The sequence below is a fragment of the Colletotrichum paranaense genome (genome assembly GCF_030867605.1).
Source record: "Colletotrichum paranaense strain IMI 384185 chromosome Unknown Scaffold_3.1, whole genome shotgun sequence".
NCBI classification, from domain to species: Eukaryota; Fungi; Ascomycota; class Sordariomycetes; order Glomerellales; family Glomerellaceae; genus Colletotrichum; species Colletotrichum paranaense.
In genome coordinates this window covers 4,043,487-4,061,372 of record NW_026848961.1, presented here as the reverse complement: position 1 = coordinate 4,061,372, position 17,886 = coordinate 4,043,487, and the positions used below count along the sequence as shown (strand labels likewise).

The window sequence follows — 17,886 nt, the reverse complement described above, 5'->3', positions numbered from 1 at the left end:
CCTCCTTCTTCTCCCAGTATCCTGTATGGTCACCTCTACAACAACCGGCAGGCTATGTAATTACACTCGGCAGCCAAAGGGCGAGAATGAGAAGGGGATCGAACAAAAAGACGTACCAAGCAGACCCAAGAGTTGCCGAAGCTGCCATGCAATGCGAGGTCCAATTTCAAAAATTCGACCTGGCAGATAGGCTGCATCCGCGGCCGCGCATCGTCACTTGACATGCGTGACACACGATGCTTGGATACTGACTGGCCTGGGCGGCTGGGCCCTTGTCATGGGTCGATTCGCGGTTCTCCTCCGTTGCTTTCCAAAATTGAATCACAACGCCTCACTTGGCATCCTCAGTTCAAGACAGTCACAAAACCAACGCGACATGTCTCTCCACCGCTAGCCTGAAAACTAGCACAGTTCGCAGGAGAAACAGGGCGAGTCGGTCAGCAACCAGTGAAGCAAACCTCACCTCGAGAGCCCCAGAGTCGCAACAGTGAAGCTTGAGTTGCATCCTCCAGCTCCAAGAATTCAAGCCCCCCACAGGATCAGCAGCACACCTCGAGCCATTCCCTCGCTTGATTGGCCTACGGGGGCCGTCACCGCCATTGGCATCCCACACACACGGATGCACAGATGGCACCTGTTCTGGCCCAGGGTGCGACGCTGCATTTGGGGGACACCGCCGGGATTTTGCTCTCGACGGCCCCTGCTTCCACACCATTGTCGTTTCTACTCCATGCTACTCCTCCAGTCCTTTTTTCTTCTTGTGGTGGCAATCCCGCCTTCAAAGAACGGGAAGGGAGTGCTTCCCGTTTGCGCTGTTTTGGTTCCCGAGAGCGATCAGAGGCACAGCTACTTGAGTTGAAGTTGAGGCAGGCGCACAAAACATTTGGCTCAAGAACATAGTACGCGTGACAAGACTCAACGATACCTTCACACAGCTCGCACTTACACAAGGTTGCCGAAATCCTTCTGGAGAGAATGAGATGGTTGGTGTGCTTCTCATCAACTCGTCCAAGCCATGCACGGAATCTCAGCGGACGCCCGTCATGCCAGGTTACATTGAGACCAACACGGCCATCGGCGATTTATGTCGATTCAGATCTCGAATAGATATTGCAGGGTAGAGGTCGCCATACCCAGGCCAGCATCGTGAACTCTATGCGTTCCACCAATTGACCACACCGCAGCGCAAATCTGCAGGCCCGGCAACAGCAAATTTCGCAAATTCCCTCGCATTGTACAAGCCTCACGAGTCAAGCCTCCACCTTGCCGGCCTGTGTTCTTGCTCCCATTTTTTGGCTCCTTTCGACCTCTTAAATCCCAACTGGCTTAGCCAAGCATTCATGCTCCAGGCTCTTCCGAGACTAGTAAGCTGTCCTGCTTACAGCTACTGCGTAGTAAGTTGTCCTGCTTATTCGTACAGCTAGTAAGCTGTCCTGCTTACAGGGGAGCCGCCCTGTCAGATGATGGGCTGGGTGAGATCCGTGGGGTCCATTAGAAGCGTCCAATGGAATGTCATCTTCCGTCACTTGACCTGCCTACTCACGCTACAACACTCAGTTGCCGTTTATTTCAACTACTTAGTGAGAATATCACATTCCGATCAACCAGTATAAGACAAAAGTATGGCACGTGCAAGTACGTCAAGTCATCCGCATTGTTCGTTCCTTAATCCAAGGTGCCGAGAGTTTCTCCAAAGATGCTCCAAAAATGGTATTTGATGAGGGGCTGGACTCGAATTGGCGCCGTGTAAAACGCAAAGCATGGGTTTAAACACCACCGTGTTATTTTTTTTTTTTTTTGTCGCGACGGCTTATTTACTCATTGAGGCGAGATACATATGCGTAACACTCTACCAGTGGCCATTGCCAATCTGGATTTTCTCATGCCCAATTTTCAAGCAAAGAACTAAGGTGTGATTACTCAGAGTGAAACTATGTGGTAAGCAAAGTATTTAGACATTGCGAGGTCTCGATGAATCCGAAGCATTTTCCAGTCCGGGGAGTGGGTTGTTGCCCCAGCTGCCCATACCTACCCCAAATCGAGAGGAATGCCCCGCCAAAAACTCAGCACCGGCATCGGCGATGGCCAGGTGAAAACAGGTGAGAGCTGTTCTCACCTTGGCCGGTGTGCGCAGGTCAAAATCGGATTTTCCACTCATATTTAGTACGTAGTAACATGGAAGTGATTACGCAATAAGCTTACAAGCCAGCACACACATCAATGCTTCAAAAGAGCCACGGCTACCAAACGCTTGTAAGCCCAAGGCCCTAGGTACGCCCTCGAACTAAATCACCACATCGATCGCAAGGTATCGATTTGCAAGGTTATTTGGGGGACATACTATTGCAAGTAGCCTGGTCCATTCCAATCGTGGACTCGGCCAATTTTGGAAGTGATTCACAAGCGGCCGGTCCACTCGTGGCCAGCCACCGTTTTCTCACAGCTTTAGGTTCTTCACCACTGGCCACTCAAGCTAGGTGAATTTGAGGTGAGGAAAGAAATTTCTGCAGGGACAAGACCGACAAAATTCTGCAACCTCAGCCATCCGGGCGGGCTGTTGGTGGCATTGGTGAATTTTGGTGTTGGTGACGCGGGGCTAATTCCCCCGCCCTATGGCTAGAAGCGGCAATGACCCAAACCTACCGCCATTTTCTGCCACTTTCTGCCCACTTGGTAGATAGCGCTAGACCTTTGATAACTGACCGCCTGCGATTTCGGTGAAGCACAAGCCGTAATTTTTCAGTTGCAGATCTGTGTCAACGTAGCCGGGACTCCACCGTCCAGGGATTTTGCCTGTATCATTGGTCAATCCACTCTTAAATTCCTCCCCCAGCGAGGGAAGGCCCTGAGCATGGAGGAGGGGGGTAACCAGATGAATTTTTTTTTTCTCACTGTCAGAGCAAGGTAAAAGTCTTTGGGTCCTGCTGTTTGGCTCTTCTCTTCTTCCTTCTCTCTTTTTCCTTTTTTCTTTCTCCGACAATGGTTGTCTAGAAACTCGCATAACTTCCCGAAGATCTATCGTGGCAGATGATCGCTGGGGAGCTCCAGAACCAACCTACGAGACTCTTTTGACGAGCTCGCTGCTGTCACTTTCTCTAGCACTTCTTTCTTTCACATCGTTGTTGCTTTAGACCCTCTTCCCTCCGAGAGTTTCTTCACCCGTCAATTTTCTCTGTGCCCCGCATCACCCAGAAGAAACTCCTCCTTCCACAACCGAAAATGTCGCCCACCGTCTACCCCCCGGCTGCGGCCCGCATTGTCGGCTCCGATGACGAGGGCCTCATGGCTCTGGAGCTGCCCGATGGCACCGTCTACCAGGGTTACAGCTTTGGTGCCCAGAAGAGCATCGCCGGAGAGCTCGTTTTCCAGACCGGAATGGTGGGGTATCCGGAGTCGGTAACAGACCCCTCGTACCGTGGCCAGATCCTGGTTATCACCTTCCCTCTGGTTGGCAACTATGGTGTTCCTTCGCGGGAGACCATTGACGAGCTCCTGGGCGACCTGCCCGCTCACTTCGAGTCGTCCCAGATTCACATCGCCGGTCTCGTCGCCCACTCCTACTCGGGCGAGGACTATTCCCACTTCTTGGCAGAGTCATCACTTGGCACCTGGCTCAAGGAGCAGGGCGTCCCCGCCATCTACGGCGTTGACACCAGACAACTCACAAAGTACCTGAGGTCACAGGGCAGCACCCTCGGCCGCTTGTTGTTGCAAAAGAAGAACCTGACCAACGGCACCGCCAACGGTCACGTCAATGGTGTCGCGTCCTTCTCCATTGAGGACTTCCAGGCCGTTGACTGGGTAAACCCCAACGAGAAGAACCTCGTAGCTGAGGGTGAGTTCTGCCAACAATTCTCTTGATTCGGCTTTTGCTTACTCTGCATTCTAGTATCAATCAAGGCTCCCAAGTTGTACAAGCCTCCTTCGAGCGTTGCCGTAAAGAAGCACCCCTCCGGCCGACCTATCCGCGTCCTGTGCTTGGACGTTGGTATGAAGTACAACCAGCTGAGGTGCTTCCTCAAGCGCGGTGTCGAAGTCCTGGTCTGCCCCTGGGACCACGACCTGGTCAAGCAGGCCGGCGAAGAGTACGATGGTCTCTTCCTCTCCAATGGTCCCGGTGACCCGGCCATGCTGGAAAAGACCGTCAAGAACATCCAGGCTGCCATGGACAAGACCAAGACTCCCGTCTTTGGTATTTGCCTGGGACACCAGCTGCTCGCCCGTGCCTCCGGTGCCAGCACCGAGAAGATGAAGTTCGGCAACAGAGGTCACAACATTCCCTGCACGAGCATGATCTCCGGAAAGTGCCACATCACCTCCCAGAACCACGGTTTCGCTGTCGACTCAAAGTCACTGACGGCCGACTGGAGGGAGCTCTTCGTCAATGCCAACGACGGCAGCAACGAGGGTATTGCCCATCTGTCCAAGCCTTACTTCAGTGTGCAGTTCCACCCCGAGAGCACACCCGGTCCTCGCGATACCGAGTACCTCTTTGATGTCTTCATTAGCACCATTGAGGAGTGCGCCGCCGACCCCAAGGCGCTCAACGCCCCGGTCAAGTTTCCCGGTGGCACCATCGAGGAGAACGAGCGTCTTCACCCCCGCGTCCACCCTCGCAAGGTCCTCATTCTGGGCAGTGGTGGTCTCAGCATTGGACAGGCCGGAGAGTTCGACTACTCTGGCTCCCAGGCCATCAAGGCTCTCAAGGAGGAGGGTATCTACACCGTTCTCATCAACCCCAACATTGCGACGATTCAGACCTCCAAGGGTCTTGCCGATAAGGTGTACTTCCTTCCCGTCAACGCAGAGTTCGTCCGCAAGGTCATCCAGTACGAGAGACCCGATGCCATTTACGTTACCTTTGGTGGACAGACTGCTCTGTCAGTCGGTATCCAGTTGAAGGACGAGTTCGAGGAGCTCGGTGTCCAGGTCCTTGGTACCCCCATTGATACCATCATCACCACCGAGGATCGTGAGCTCTTTGCTCGCAGCATGGACTCCATTGGCGAGAAGTGCGCCAAGTCTGCTTCTGCAAGCAACATTGACGAGGCCATGTCTTGTGTCAAGGACATTGGCTTCCCCGTCATTGTCAGAGCCGCCTACGCTCTTGGAGGTCTCGGCAGTGGTTTCGCCAACAATGAGGCCGAGCTCATGGATCTCTGCAACAAGGCCTTCGCCGCCAGTCCCCAAGTGCTTATCGAGCGCAGTATGAAGGGCTGGAAGGAGATCGAGTACGAGGTCGTTCGTGATGCTCAGGATAACTGTATCACTGTGTGCAACATGGAGAACTTCGATCCCCTTGGTATTCACACCGGTGATTCCATTGTTGTCGCTCCCTCCCAGACCTTGTCTGATGAGGACTACAACATGCTCCGCACTACCGCTGTCAACGTCATTCGCCACTTGGGCGTCGTCGGAGAGTGCAACATTCAGTATGCCCTGAACCCCTTCTCTAGGGAGTACTGCATTATCGAAGTCAACGCCAGATTGTCGAGATCCTCTGCCCTTGCTTCTAAGGCTACCGGATACCCCTTGGCTTTCATCGCCGCCAAGCTTGGTCTTGGTATTCCCCTGAAGGACATTGCCAACAGCGTCACCAAGTCCACCTGCGCCTGCTTCGAGCCTTCCCTGGATTACGTTGTTGTCAAGATGCCCCGCTGGGACTTGAAGAAGTTCACCCGCGTCTCCACTCAGCTTGGTTCCTCCATGAAGAGTGTTGGTGAAGTCATGAGCATCGGCAGGAGCTTTGAGGAAGCCATCCAGAAGGCAATTCGTGCCATCGATTTCCACAACCTGGGCTTTAACGAGACCGAGGCTTTGATGTCTATCGATGACGAGCTACAGACTCCTTCCGACCAGCGTCTGTTCGCCATTGCCAACGCTATGCACTCTGGCTATACCGTCGACAAGATCTGGGAGCTTACCAAGATCGACAAGTGGTTCCTGAACAAGCTCAAGGGCTTGAGCGACTTCGCCAAGAACATGACCAACTACACCACCAGCGACATCTCCAAGTCCCCTGCAATTCTCCTTCAGGCCAAGAGACTCGGTTTCTCTGATCGTCAGCTCGCCAAGTTCTGGAGCTCCAACGAGATCGCCGTGCGGTCTCTGAGACAGGAGGCCAGCATCATGCCGTTTGTCAAGCAAATCGATACCGTTGCTGCTGAGTTCCCTGCTCACACCAACTACCTCTACCTGACCTACAATGCGACCGAGAGTGATGTGTCCTTTGATGACCACGGCATCATGGTCTTGGGATCTGGTGTCTACCGCATTGGCTCTTCCGTCGAGTTCGATTGGTGCTCTGTTCGCGCTATCCGCACCTTGCGCCAGGATGGCTTCAAGACTATTATGGTCAACTACAACCCGGAGACTGTCAGTACCGACTACGACGAGGCCGACAAGCTCTACTTCGAGAACATCAGCTTGGAGTCCATCCTTGATATCTACCAGCTGGAAGGCGCTGGTGGTGTCCTCGGTGCTATGGGTGGACAGACCCCCAACAACATTGCTCTGCCGCTCCACCGCGCTGGCATCAAAATTCTTGGTACCTCTCCTGAGATGATTGATAACGCCGAGAACCGCTACAAGTTCTCTCGTATGCTGGACACCATTGGTGTTGATCAGCCCACCTGGAAGGAGTTGACCAGCTTCGACGAGGCCAAGAAGTTCTGCAACGCCGTCTCCTACCCCGTGTTGGTGCGACCTTCTTACGTCCTCTCGGGTGCTGCGATGAACACTGTCTACTCCGAGCAGGATCTCGAGAACTACTTGGCCCAGGCTGCTGAGGTTTCCCGCGAGCACCCTGTCGTTATTACCAAGTACATTGAGAACGCCAAGGAAATCGAGATGGATGCTGTTGCCAAGGACGGTGTTGTCATTGGCCACTTCATCTCTGAGCACGTCGAGAATGCCGGTGTTCACTCTGGTGACGCCACTCTCATCCTGCCCCCTCAGGACTTGGAGCCCGAGACCATTGCCAGAATCGAGGAGGCAACTCGCAAGATTGGTGCTGCTCTGAACGTCACTGGCCCTTTCAACATTCAGTTCATCGCCAAGGACAACGACATCAAGGTCATCGAGTGCAACGTCCGTGCTTCTCGATCGTTCCCCTTCGTTTCCAAGGTCATGGGTGTCGACATGATTGAGATGGCCACCAAGGCCATCACTGGCAAGCCATTCGAGGCCTACCCTGCTACCGATATCGCCCCCAACTGCGTCGGTGTCAAGGTTCCCCAGTTCAGTTTCTCCCGTCTTTCCGGCGCAGACCCCGTCTTGGGTGTCGAGATGGCTTCCACCGGTGAAGTTGCTTGCTTCGGTGTCGACAAGTACGAAGCCTACCTCAAGGCTTTGATGTCCACCGGATTCAAGATCCCCAAGGCCAACATCCTTCTGTCCATCGGTTCTTACAAGGACAAGAAGGAGATGCTGCCCGCCATCGACAAGCTTGCCCGCCTCGGCTACAAGCTGTTCGCTACCGCCGGTACTGCCGACTTCCTCCAGGAGCACAACATTCCCGTTCAGTACCTGGAAGTCCTTGCCAACGAGCAGGAGGACCAGCGTTCCGAGTTCTCCCTTACGCAGCACTTGGCCAAGAATATGATTGATCTCTACATCAACTTGCCTTCCAACAACAAGTACCGCCGTCCCGCCAACTACATGAGTAAGGGTTACCAGACCAGACGTATGGCCGTCGACTACCAGGTTCCTCTGGTCACCAACGTCAAGAACGCCAAGATTCTCGTTGAGGCCATTGCCCGCCACTTCGGACTCGAGGTCGGCAGCCGCGACTTCCAGACCAGCCACCGCACCATCTCTCTGCCTGGCTTGATCAACGTCGCTGCCTTTGTACCTGGTATTGCTACTGCCGGAAGCAAGGATCTCAAGGCTGTTACCAAGGCCTCGCTCTCCGCCGGTTTCAGCATGGTCCGCATCATGCCTGTCGGCGTCGATGGCTCAATCACCGATGCTGTCAGCCTGAAGGTCGCCCAGCAGAGCAGCAAGCAGGGTGGATTCTGCGACTTCAACTTCTCCGTCACTGCCACCTCTGACAACTCTGACCGTATCAGCCACGTGACCGGTGAGGTCGGATCTCTCTTCATCCCCTTCAACCACCTGTCTGGAAACATCAGCAAGGTCGCTGCCGTGACTGCCCACTTTGACAAGTGGCCTGCGCACAAGCCCATTGTCACTGATGCCAAGCTCACCGACCTGGCTTCCATCCTGCTCCTGGCCAGCCTGCACAACCGGAGAATTCACGTCACCTCGGTCTCCACCAAGGACGATATCAAGCTCATTGCCCTTAGCAAGGCCAAGGGCTTGAAGGTCACCTGCGACGTGTCCATCTTCTCCCTGTACCTCTCGCAGGATGACTTCCCCGACTGTGCCCTGCTCCCCACCAAGGCCGACCAGAACGCTCTCTGGGCTCACCTAAGCACCATCGACGTCTTCTCCATTGGCAGCTTGCCTTACCAGCTTGCCAGCTCTCTGGGCAAGACCGCCGATCCTTCCGTTGGCATCGCCGACGCTCTGCCCCTGCTCCTCACTTCCGTTACTGAGGGCAAGCTGACCGTCGACGACATCAAGGCTCGTCTCTACGACAACCCCAAGGAGATCTTTGAGCTCCATGAACAGGTTGGAACCAGCGTCGAGGTTGAGATTGACCGTCCCTACGCTGTCCACAACACCAACGGCTGGTCTCCCTTCGCTGGCCGCACCATGCGCGGTTCGGTCCAGCGTGTGACCTTCCAGGACCAGACCGTCTGCCTGGATGGCGAGCTGCTGGCTCTGCCTGCTCTTGGCAAGGACATGTCCACTCACGGTGCTCTGCCCATGTCCCCTGCGATCAAGCCTCAGCTGCAGTCTTTGACCAACCCTGACAGCCCTCGTGACCGTCGCCCGTCGCTGTTCAACACCTCCAGGCCCACCAAGCTTCGTCCCACCGACGGCTACCTGCCCAACAAGAGCAACAGCGGCTTCGAGGACCTCGGTCTTCCCGCCCCTCTCCATCCCGCCGTTGGCTCCAAGCTTCAGGACCTCCTGTCGCAGCCCTCGTCGTGGAAGAGCCACAGCTGCCTGTCTGTTAGCCAGTACACCCGTGCTGACCTTCACCACCTCTTCACTGTGGCTCAGCAGATGCGCCTGGGCGTCCAGCGCGAGGGTGTCTTGAACGTTCTGCGGGGCCGGGTCCTGTGCACCTTGTTCTACGAGCCTTCGACCCGCACTTCTGCCTCCTTCGATGCCGCGATGCAGAGACTTGGCGGCCGCACCGTCGCCATTGCCACCTCTCAATCCTCGGTGCAGAAGGGCGAGTCTCTCCAGGACACTCTGCGCACCCTCGGTTGCTACGGTGACGCCGTTGTGCTCCGCCACCCTGACGAGCACAGCGTGGAGATTGCTAAGAGATACTCTCCCGTTCCCGTCATCAACGGAGGCAACGGCAGCAAGGAGCACCCTACTCAGGCCTTCCTTGATCTCTTCACCATTCGTGAGGAGCTCGGTACCGTCCAGGGTCTTACCATCACCTTCGTTGGTGACCTGCTCTACGGCCGCCCTGTCCACTCCCTGATCTACCTTCTCCGCGACTACGGTGTCCAGGTTCAGCTTGTCTCTCCCAAGGGACTTGCCCTGCCTACCGACGTGCGCAACTTCTTGGTCGAGTCTGGCCAGCTCCTTTGCGAGTCTGAGGAGCTTACTCCCGAGATCCTGGCCAAGAGCGACGTGCTCTACTGCACTCGCGTCCAGAAGGAGAGATTCCCGACGGTGGAGGACTACGAGAAGGTCAAGAACTCGTACCGCATTGACAACCGCACCCTCAAGTCGGCCAAGAGAGACATGTGCATCCTGCACCCTCTCCCGAGAAACGAGGAGATTGCGCCCGAGGTTGACACTGACCAGCGTGCGGCTTACTTCAGACAGGTAAGTCCCTTGACCCTTGAGGTTTGAACAGAATGCTGACAAGTTGCATAGATGAGATATGGTCTGTACTGCCGCATGGCTTTGCTTGCGTTGGTTATGGCACCATAGAGATGAAGTTTTCTTTTGGCTTTCTTTCCTAATTGTACGGGGAACTTGGACATGAGAACAAAAAATGCACACGTGCAAAAAAGTTTTTAGAACAGTTTGGTGTTTTGGGTTTTCGGGCTTTTTTCTTTTTTCATCGGGATGATAGTATAGACACACACACAAAGTAGGAAGCAACTATTCCTCAAAATTGGCGTATAAGAAAGCGCGCCGTCAAGACGTCCGTTGTTTGGCTCGCGCCATCACGACGTCGTGGTGTAAGAGGGATTACATGTTTTTATTTGGGTTTAGAGGTGTTTTGGGTAGTGCGTATAGTGCGTTGCGTTCGCTACGTTTGTTGCGTACGTTGCGTATCTTGCGTACCTGGATGACGTTTGTTTACGATATGATACCCCCTACCCGTCGTATGTACGGAATGAAATACGTTTGTTTGGTCTGTTGCGTTATGTGTGTGTCTTGCGTGTATGTGTGTTTTGTGTGTATTCTATTGTTATTTGTGACGTCTCTCAATGTGTAGTCATCAAGTGGTCCGATCGGAAGACTGATGTGCTGGGCTGATCCCTGCTCCGTATTTGAGCTCCGCAATGTGGGTGTTCTGCGCGCTGCGCGGCTGCGCCTACCTACATACAATCCGATGTCTGGGTGTTTGAGTGTCTACGTTGTAGGTGTGTGGGCAGGGGAGAAGAACGGGTGGAACATTCTGCGGCTGTCCACCCTTAGCAACGTGCTCCGAGAATGTGGGGCGTTTTTTGCAGCTTGCGGTGCCCCTCACTCCAAATGCAAGCATCATGAGAGGGAAAGTTACCAAGTCATGACATGACACTGCAACCGCTTTTTTTAGAGGCGTAAATCACCTCACCCTTTACACGCTGGTCTACACACATCAAACACACCGCATCAACTTACTCTCGACATTTTACGTACCTAAGCGCGAACTTCCAAGCTGCAATTGATCTGGACGTCGATCCTAGCATTTCCTCGTGAGTCGCTTTTCATTGAGTCACGAAACAATCAACTTTCTTCTGCCCGTGTTCTCCATCAGCTGATGAAAGTTGGGTAATGAGGAAGTTCTGGTAAACAAGACCACTTACTCACTAGCCAAGGTGAACATTTGACCTCTCGCATATGAGGCCCGGCTTCGCTTACAGATTCTCGAGATCGCTCAAGATGGCTCTACACCCGCCTCCCGAGAGCGAGAAGCTCATCTGTAAGTTCTCACCACTGCCCTTTCGATCTGCGTAGCATGGCATCCCCGGGTGAAGAGGCACGACGAGAGTGAAAAGGCCGGATCACCGGATCACTGGATGATGAAGACGCCGGGAAAGAACGGCCCTCATCTCACTCTCATGCTCCCCTCCCATCTCACCTCACCAACCCCCTCACCACAAACCCCCACAGAACACCAAAACTAACATCGCAGTCGCACCCGCCGGCTCCTCCCAAAACACCCGCGCAGACCAATTCACCCTCGGCCGCCTCTCCCTCCCCTCCCTGCACCCAACCTCGCCAACCCACCAATTCAACACCTGGTTCACGGCAGCCCAACAAACCCACGCCGTCTCCCACCCGGAAACCGCGACCCTCTCCACCGCCTCCCTGCCGTCCGGCCGCGTCTCCGCCCGCATGGTCTACCTCAAAGAACTCGACGCCAAGGGCGGCTTCGTAGTCTACACCAACCTCGGCACCTCCCGCAAAGCAGCCGACCTCGCCTCCAACCCGCACGCGAGCCTGACGTTCTGGTGGGAGGCGCTGCAGAGGCAGGTCAGAGTTGAGGGCAGGGCGGAGAGGTTGACGAGGGAGGAGAGTCAGGTGTACTACGACACGCGCGTGCGCGGGAGCCGAATCGGGGCGTGGGCTTCGCGGCAGAGTCAGGTGCTGGAGCCGCAGGAAGGGGTGAGAGGCGAGGAGGGGGAGAAGGACGATGGGAGGGCGCAGCTGGAGGGGTGGGTGAAGGAGGTGGAGGAGCGGTTCGAGGGCCAGGAGACGATTCCGGTGCCCGAGTTTTGGGGCGGGTTGAGGATCGTACCGGACAGAATTGAGTTTTGGCAGGGGAGGGATAGTCGGCTTCATGACCGGTTTGTGTATGACAAGGTGGAGGGCGAGGAGGATAAGTGGACGATCAACAGGTTGAGCCCTTAGGCGGTGATGGTGTAGTTTCTAGGTTAGACATGTGAACTCTGGTTTTTGTTGTTAAGTCAAAATACCATCACTCATCATAAGGAATCACAGCGAGGGAACAATGTGTAAAAGTGAGAAAATTTGTCTTTCCTGGACTACATTACCAAATAGGGTATGATAAAAAGACGAACCATGGTTTCCAGCGTCGCGACCCTGATCCCAAACCCCCCAATCCGATACCGATGAAACCCCTTATCCACCATATACGCCAGCCCAGTTTGATCGCTCAAGAAAAATTACAAAATGCGTAACCCGTCAAGCCCTCGTCAAGGCCGAGGTTTTGGTATCCTAAAAACGTTCAAGCTTTGGAAAAAATGATGTCGCCCCCTCAGTATACAATAAGCCAGTGAGACTTATGCAAATGTGCGAAATATCCTCTCGGAATCCCACAAGGCATGCAAATCAACCATCATGACAATCAAACAAAAACGCTCGCTCGCTGATTGTCCCGTCGTCCCTTTTTGTTTTCCATCTTCGTTCCTCAAAACTCCTCGCCAACTGGAGACAGACCCATGTCGTTACCGGAAAAGGTCAGGGACATGTAATCCCCGCCAAAGGTCGTCTTTTCAAGAGCCGCACGCACTTCGTCACCAAACGACTCGACCTCAGACTTGGGCGTGTCGACGGGCGTCAGCTGCAGGCCCAGACCAATCACGGCCGTACCGATCGTCATGCTCTTGCTCTTGCTGTGTCCCATCTCGTGGGGTTGGACGGGGCGGGCCGAGTTGTAGTGCCGTGCGGCCAGCTGCATGTCAACCATAGTGTCGGCGAGCAGATCCTCATCGTCGACCAGGGGCTTGATGCGGTAGTTAAGGTTCTCGCAGATGCAGCGTTCCGTTACGTTGATCTGCTCGCACGACCAAGTGTCCTTGCCCCAATTTGACGAGTAGTATGACGTCGAGTCGTGGCAGTCGTCGGTGAATTTGGCGGCGATGATGAGGGCAGACAGGATGATGAGCTCGGGCTGGACCGAGTCGATGTGCAGCTGCTGCTGGCGGCGGCGATCGAGGAGAGGGCTGTGGCCAAGAGTGTGGCGTTTGTTGTAGGAAGAACCGTCGACGAGCAGGGGGCACTGCAAGCGCCAGCTCAGGGCGAACTTGGAGTTGAGAGAGTCGAGGATGCAGACGGCCAAGGCAATGGTCTCGAGCGGGAGGCCGGACCGGCTGAGCATGGCCTGGACCAGAGGCACCGACGGGGTCGTGAGGGAAGCTGACGTGGGAACGAGGTTGACGAGGTGGATGGCGGGGCCTGTAAGCGCGCGGAGGTTAGCATTACATTGCATATAATATATTGCATTTGGAGCATGCCCATCGAACGAACGAGCGTTGGAGCAAGACGGGGTAAAGTCTGTAAGGGTTGCCAAAGCTCTTTCCCCATCCGCCATCACGTAATTCGGGCTGCACGTACCAAGGAACTTTTCTTGCAGGATGTCGCCTTCTTCCAAGGCCGTTTTCGGGCTCTGGTGGGCGGAAGAATTCCTGGATGAAGGTGGCGGGGTGGGAAGGTTGGAGAGGGGTCGGTAGGTGAAGTAGGCGTCCTCGGCTCCGTATTCGTCGTCCGAGTAGTCGGTGTTCTGGACCTGTCTCGCCATGTTGCCCATCTTGTCGTTGTGTCTCGTGCTCACGGCTCTGACTATTGGGCCTGGTGGTAGTTGTTGGTATTGGAATGTGGGTGTATGCGAAGTGGTTCCTGTTTTATAACAGTAACAATAGCGGAACGAGTAGAAAATTATCTGTTGGTGGATCGTGTCGGTCGTGGGTGGTAAACGTCGTAAAAGCCAACTCTTCCTGTCCTCGGTCCTGAGCAGTAGGGGGTGCTGCTCATATTCGTATGCAGCTTGTAATCGGGTGTGTGATTAGGGCAGTAGCTCGTACTCGGTCGTAAGGGGATGATGTGATCACGCAACGTCGGGTTGGAGAGGTGAGTAGGAGAGCACTAGGAGAGAGGCTTGGATGAGGTGGGAGGTCGGGGCGGTATATGTAGTGAGGTAGGTGGATGATGGACGGGCGTGGTGGGATTGGATTTGGGATTGGGATTGGGATTGCCAGGTCCGAGTACATGCTCCGTACCTAGTAGCAATGGGTGTATCCGTACATCAGAAAGGGGCTTCGAACTTGGACACAGACACAGAGAGAAAGGATCCCAGATGCCGTTGCTGGTAAGTTATGCAGGGTTCATAAAGCGAAGTAAGGCTGAGTCGGGTTTGGGAAACGAGTCGCGAGCGGGAAGATGGACGGGCGGGCTGGGCTAGAGCCTGGGATTCTGGGATTCTGGCACTCTGTACGGGGTACTCTCTGTTTGAGAGAGAGAGGGTATTTCGGCGGTGGGCGTTGCACCAAGTGGGTTCCACAACAAGCACAAGTTGGAGACGAAGAAGAGGAAAGACATGGAAAGGACAATTGGGAACCTCTCATCGCCCATCGCTCATGCCATTACAGGCAGGTTGGGGTGGAGGCGTAGGTACTCCGTTCTGCGCCAGTAGTGCAGGATGGTCCGTGTTGATGCAATGCTGCGCTCTGTGTCCAAAGCCCCCCAGTGCCTCCCCCCTGTACTCTTCGGACGTACCTCGCATGTACCTTTTCTTTGGCAACTTTGGTTTTCTTTCACTCCTTCACTTTTAGCGCGCTGTCTGAGCGGGATCATCTGGCTTTGGCGTTCTCTCTCTGGTCTATCTTCTCTTGCTGTCTTTTGTTTCTACAGTCTAATCTTCGCACACCCCCTACAAGTCTCGATCCCCGGGAGCATTGCTTTCCGTACGATGGCAAGTATTAGCTAGCAAGTGGTGGTGGACGAAATAGGCGGTGCGGATAACCCGTAGGTGAGAACCGAAGACGACGTGGACGAGGGCCGAGAAGAGGGCACCAAGACAGGGGTGTAACGGCAACTTGGCAAGGGAAAACGAGAAGGAAACCCCGGCAATGGTCCTCTTTTCCCTCTCGGCTCTTTAGCGTATCTGCAAGAACGAGGGCAGGCCCGGCAGGGGGGGGGGGGCAGCAGCAATGTGGGCGAGGATCACTGAATGGAGTCGAGAAAAGAAGAAGAGAAGCGAGAAATTGGGAATGCGGGCACAAAACAAAGTGACAAAATGCGGGCAAAAATGGCCACTCATCACCACACGTATGGGTACTCTATACCTGATGGATGGGTCTGAATAGGTGCCCATTCTCTTGCATCTAGGTGCATGGTTTATCGACTACTATCGTCCGGTCATGGCAAACCAAACATGCGAGCCTTGGGCAGAAAGACTTCACATCATCGCTGAATTCCCATTTGGCATGGATTTGTTGTTAATGTTATCCATAAGAATCAGATGAACAGGGCCCAAACAAATCCCACTCTTACACAGGCACAGGTTGCCTTACCCAGCAGCGGTGATACCCAGGCATACCTGATCCATACGCAGTATCCGTAGACGCAGGATTAAAATTCAAAAAAATAAGAATCGTTTCAGTTACTCGCACTCAAATTACATCCCAACCACTCCGGTCGCCTTGTGTTGCCCATCCCACAAGATAATATGTGACGGTGGCTGACGCAACGAACGAGACAGGCATCCCGGCTTCGGGAATCTTGCGTCGATGGCTGGCAATTTTGTTTCCCTTTTGCCCATTGTAGACGAAACGCTCGCGTCAGTCCTGTGCAGTGAGCACCCTGGGCAGCAAAAAAGGCAGGCCCGCCGCCGCATGCCGCCGCAGTCAGTGGTGTTGATGATGGTGCTTGCTGGCTTATTCCCTGGCCTCAGATCATAACACGTCCAGCTATCCTTCCTGTCTTTCAGAATGCTAGTACAGGATGACGTTGGATGGGTGGACGGCAGTTGGCATCCCCTCATCAACCCATCCTGATGATGACAGTGCCAATGCTGCCATCCCGTCTCGGGCCTTGTTCATCCTGCCTCCGTCGTCTGAGTCTCAGATCATCCACCGAATCCCTCTCCTGGAGCTTGCAGCTGTCGACATTCAATCAGATGCCAAAGGAAGCCTCGATGAGTTGGTGTGGCAGCTCTTCAGTTCCCGTGTCTCGCGTCCCCTCACAAAAGTACACCCCCGTGCCTCATTGCCTATCCGAGAAAGGGATCGAATCGGGGAAAAGAAAAAGGGCAAGACAGGCAAGACAGGCTTGCTCAAGGGCCTCTGGGGCTCAAACAAGCGGTCCAGTTCTGTTTGACCATCACCGTGGCACATCCAGGAACGGCGGGCTTTTCGTCAGACGGATGGTCGATCAGATGGTGCCATTGTTCATCCATTGCATCCTGACTGGTGGTATTTTCCGATGGACCACATGGATACGAAAAGGCCAAGCAAACCTTGCTGCACTCCTCTACGGAGTCACGGAATACCTAAGGTAGGCAGGCTTCCCAAGGTGATCCCAAGGAGAATCTCTCGCACGAGTTGCCCTTTAGACATTGGTGGTGGTGGTGGTGTCGTGCGTGTTGCGCGTTCATGTTGCGAGTGTGTTGTTTTTCGAGAAGGGGGCAGGTTCCTGGATCTCATGGATGGCAACCAGGGACAGCCTGGCCATGTTGTTCTGGCTTGTCTGGTTCACCGTGACGACAACCCTCAGCGAGTGCTAATTTGGGTGTCAAAGGGTGTTCGTCCAGTGGGTTGTAGTGGGGATTGCAGGCCCGAAGGACCCGCTGGAAGCTGGGCTGAGCTGGTGACGGAGCGAGGCTGGGTACGTACACTACTGCTTGGGTCCCCTCACTGAGGGGCTCACAGTCAGTATCAGTGTCTCACTGAGTGAGGGCGAGGATCAACCGAAGCTGCCTCAGCTAACCACCTTGAATGCAATACCTGCCTCAGCGTACCTGCGCTGCCCATGGTGAGGCAAGGTGAGGTGAGGTGAGGTGGTGGAGGGAGGTACATCCAAAGGTACTTGGAGGTGAGAGGTGAGGTGAGAGGAGCAACGGTGGACTCACCAACCAGGCAAGTACCCGTCTCCGGTACTCCGTACCTGCCTCGTCGCACTTCGGGGACGCCTTTTGTGACCTGTCACTTTGCCAGATGGATCTCTTCCTCCTCAGCTTCTCCATTTTCCAACAAGACAACATCTGATGCGACTATCCGATTGTGTGGGTTCGAAACCTCTGCATGGAAAAGGCGGCAACTCTTCACCGCAGGCGGTCAGTCCCAACTCACCCAGAGTCTCTTCACACGACAGTCAAGAGTCAAGGGTAAAGGAGAGGCGTCCAAACAACCTATCGACTCGTTCATTTGCTTGTCCGATTCCAAGATTCCTTGCAAAGAAACAGTACGGATACGCTCATCAACAACCACGACCCTTCATATCGTGGTGGAACTCCCCGAGGTACCTCCAAAGTACATCTTGTCATCTCCACAAGCCCAAGGTCCAGTCTAACTGATCTCCCGTGGTGGAAGCCGCCCGTCTGTCCATTCGCCCAGACTGCTCACGAACTTCTCACGGTCTCACCTCAACCAACTTGCCACGAAGCCGCCAACCTCGATCTTTACGTGGATCGTGGCCAACATCACAGCAGTGTCGACGGTCGTGAACCCTTGAAGTCTGCTCCGTGGGTTTGCAGCACGCCGTGTTCGGCACGCTGGGACCCTTGGTCTCAGCGTAGCGTCTACGTATAGTGACGTGCTAATCCAGCCACAGCCACGGCCACGCCAAATGGCAGATGTTTTCCCTCCTTGAGGAAACATGCTTGGGCCCGATGGAAGA

General features: G+C 54.6%; 5 protein-coding genes across 5 annotated transcripts; 4 read left to right on the top strand and 1 right to left on the bottom strand.

The window, feature by feature from the left end:
• Nucleotides 1-3,219: 3,219 nt before the first annotated feature.
• CPAR01_04934 (carbamoyl-phosphate synthase) lies at nucleotides 3,220-10,026 on the top strand (the record flags this gene model as incomplete). Its single annotated transcript, XM_060489214.1, has 3 exons — nucleotides 3,220-3,835; nucleotides 3,890-9,918; nucleotides 9,970-10,026. 3 exons carry the CDS (start codon nucleotides 3,220-3,222, stop codon nucleotides 10,024-10,026), a joined length of 6,702 nt encoding a protein of 2,233 aa, XP_060353420.1.
• A 1,164-nt stretch (nucleotides 10,027-11,190) lies between these two features.
• Nucleotides 11,191-12,162, top strand: CPAR01_04933 (pyridoxamine 5'-phosphate oxidase; the record flags this gene model as incomplete). The annotated part of the gene is made up of 2 exons (XM_060489213.1): nucleotides 11,191-11,230; nucleotides 11,444-12,162. The coding sequence occupies 2 exons, from the start codon at nucleotides 11,191-11,193 to the stop codon at nucleotides 12,160-12,162; spliced, it is 759 nt and encodes a 252-aa protein (XP_060353419.1).
• Nucleotides 12,163-12,682: 520 nt separating this feature from the next.
• Nucleotides 12,683-13,801, bottom strand: CPAR01_04932 (uncharacterized protein; the record flags this gene model as incomplete). The annotated part of the gene is made up of 2 exons (XM_060489212.1): nucleotides 12,683-13,449; nucleotides 13,609-13,801. The coding sequence occupies 2 exons, from the start codon at nucleotides 13,799-13,801 to the stop codon at nucleotides 12,683-12,685; spliced, it is 960 nt and encodes a 319-aa protein (XP_060353418.1).
• A 906-nt stretch (nucleotides 13,802-14,707) lies between these two features.
• Nucleotides 14,708-14,977, top strand: CPAR01_04931 (uncharacterized protein; the record flags this gene model as incomplete). Its single annotated transcript, XM_060489211.1, has 1 exon — nucleotides 14,708-14,977. The coding sequence occupies one exon, from the start codon at nucleotides 14,708-14,710 to the stop codon at nucleotides 14,975-14,977; it is 270 nt and encodes an 89-aa protein (XP_060353417.1).
• A 1,016-nt stretch (nucleotides 14,978-15,993) lies between these two features.
• CPAR01_04930 (uncharacterized protein) lies at nucleotides 15,994-16,368 on the top strand (the record flags this gene model as incomplete). Its single annotated transcript, XM_060489210.1, has 1 exon — nucleotides 15,994-16,368. One exon carries the CDS (start codon nucleotides 15,994-15,996, stop codon nucleotides 16,366-16,368), a length of 375 nt encoding a protein of 124 aa, XP_060353416.1.
• Nucleotides 16,369-17,886: the final 1,518 nt, after the last annotated feature.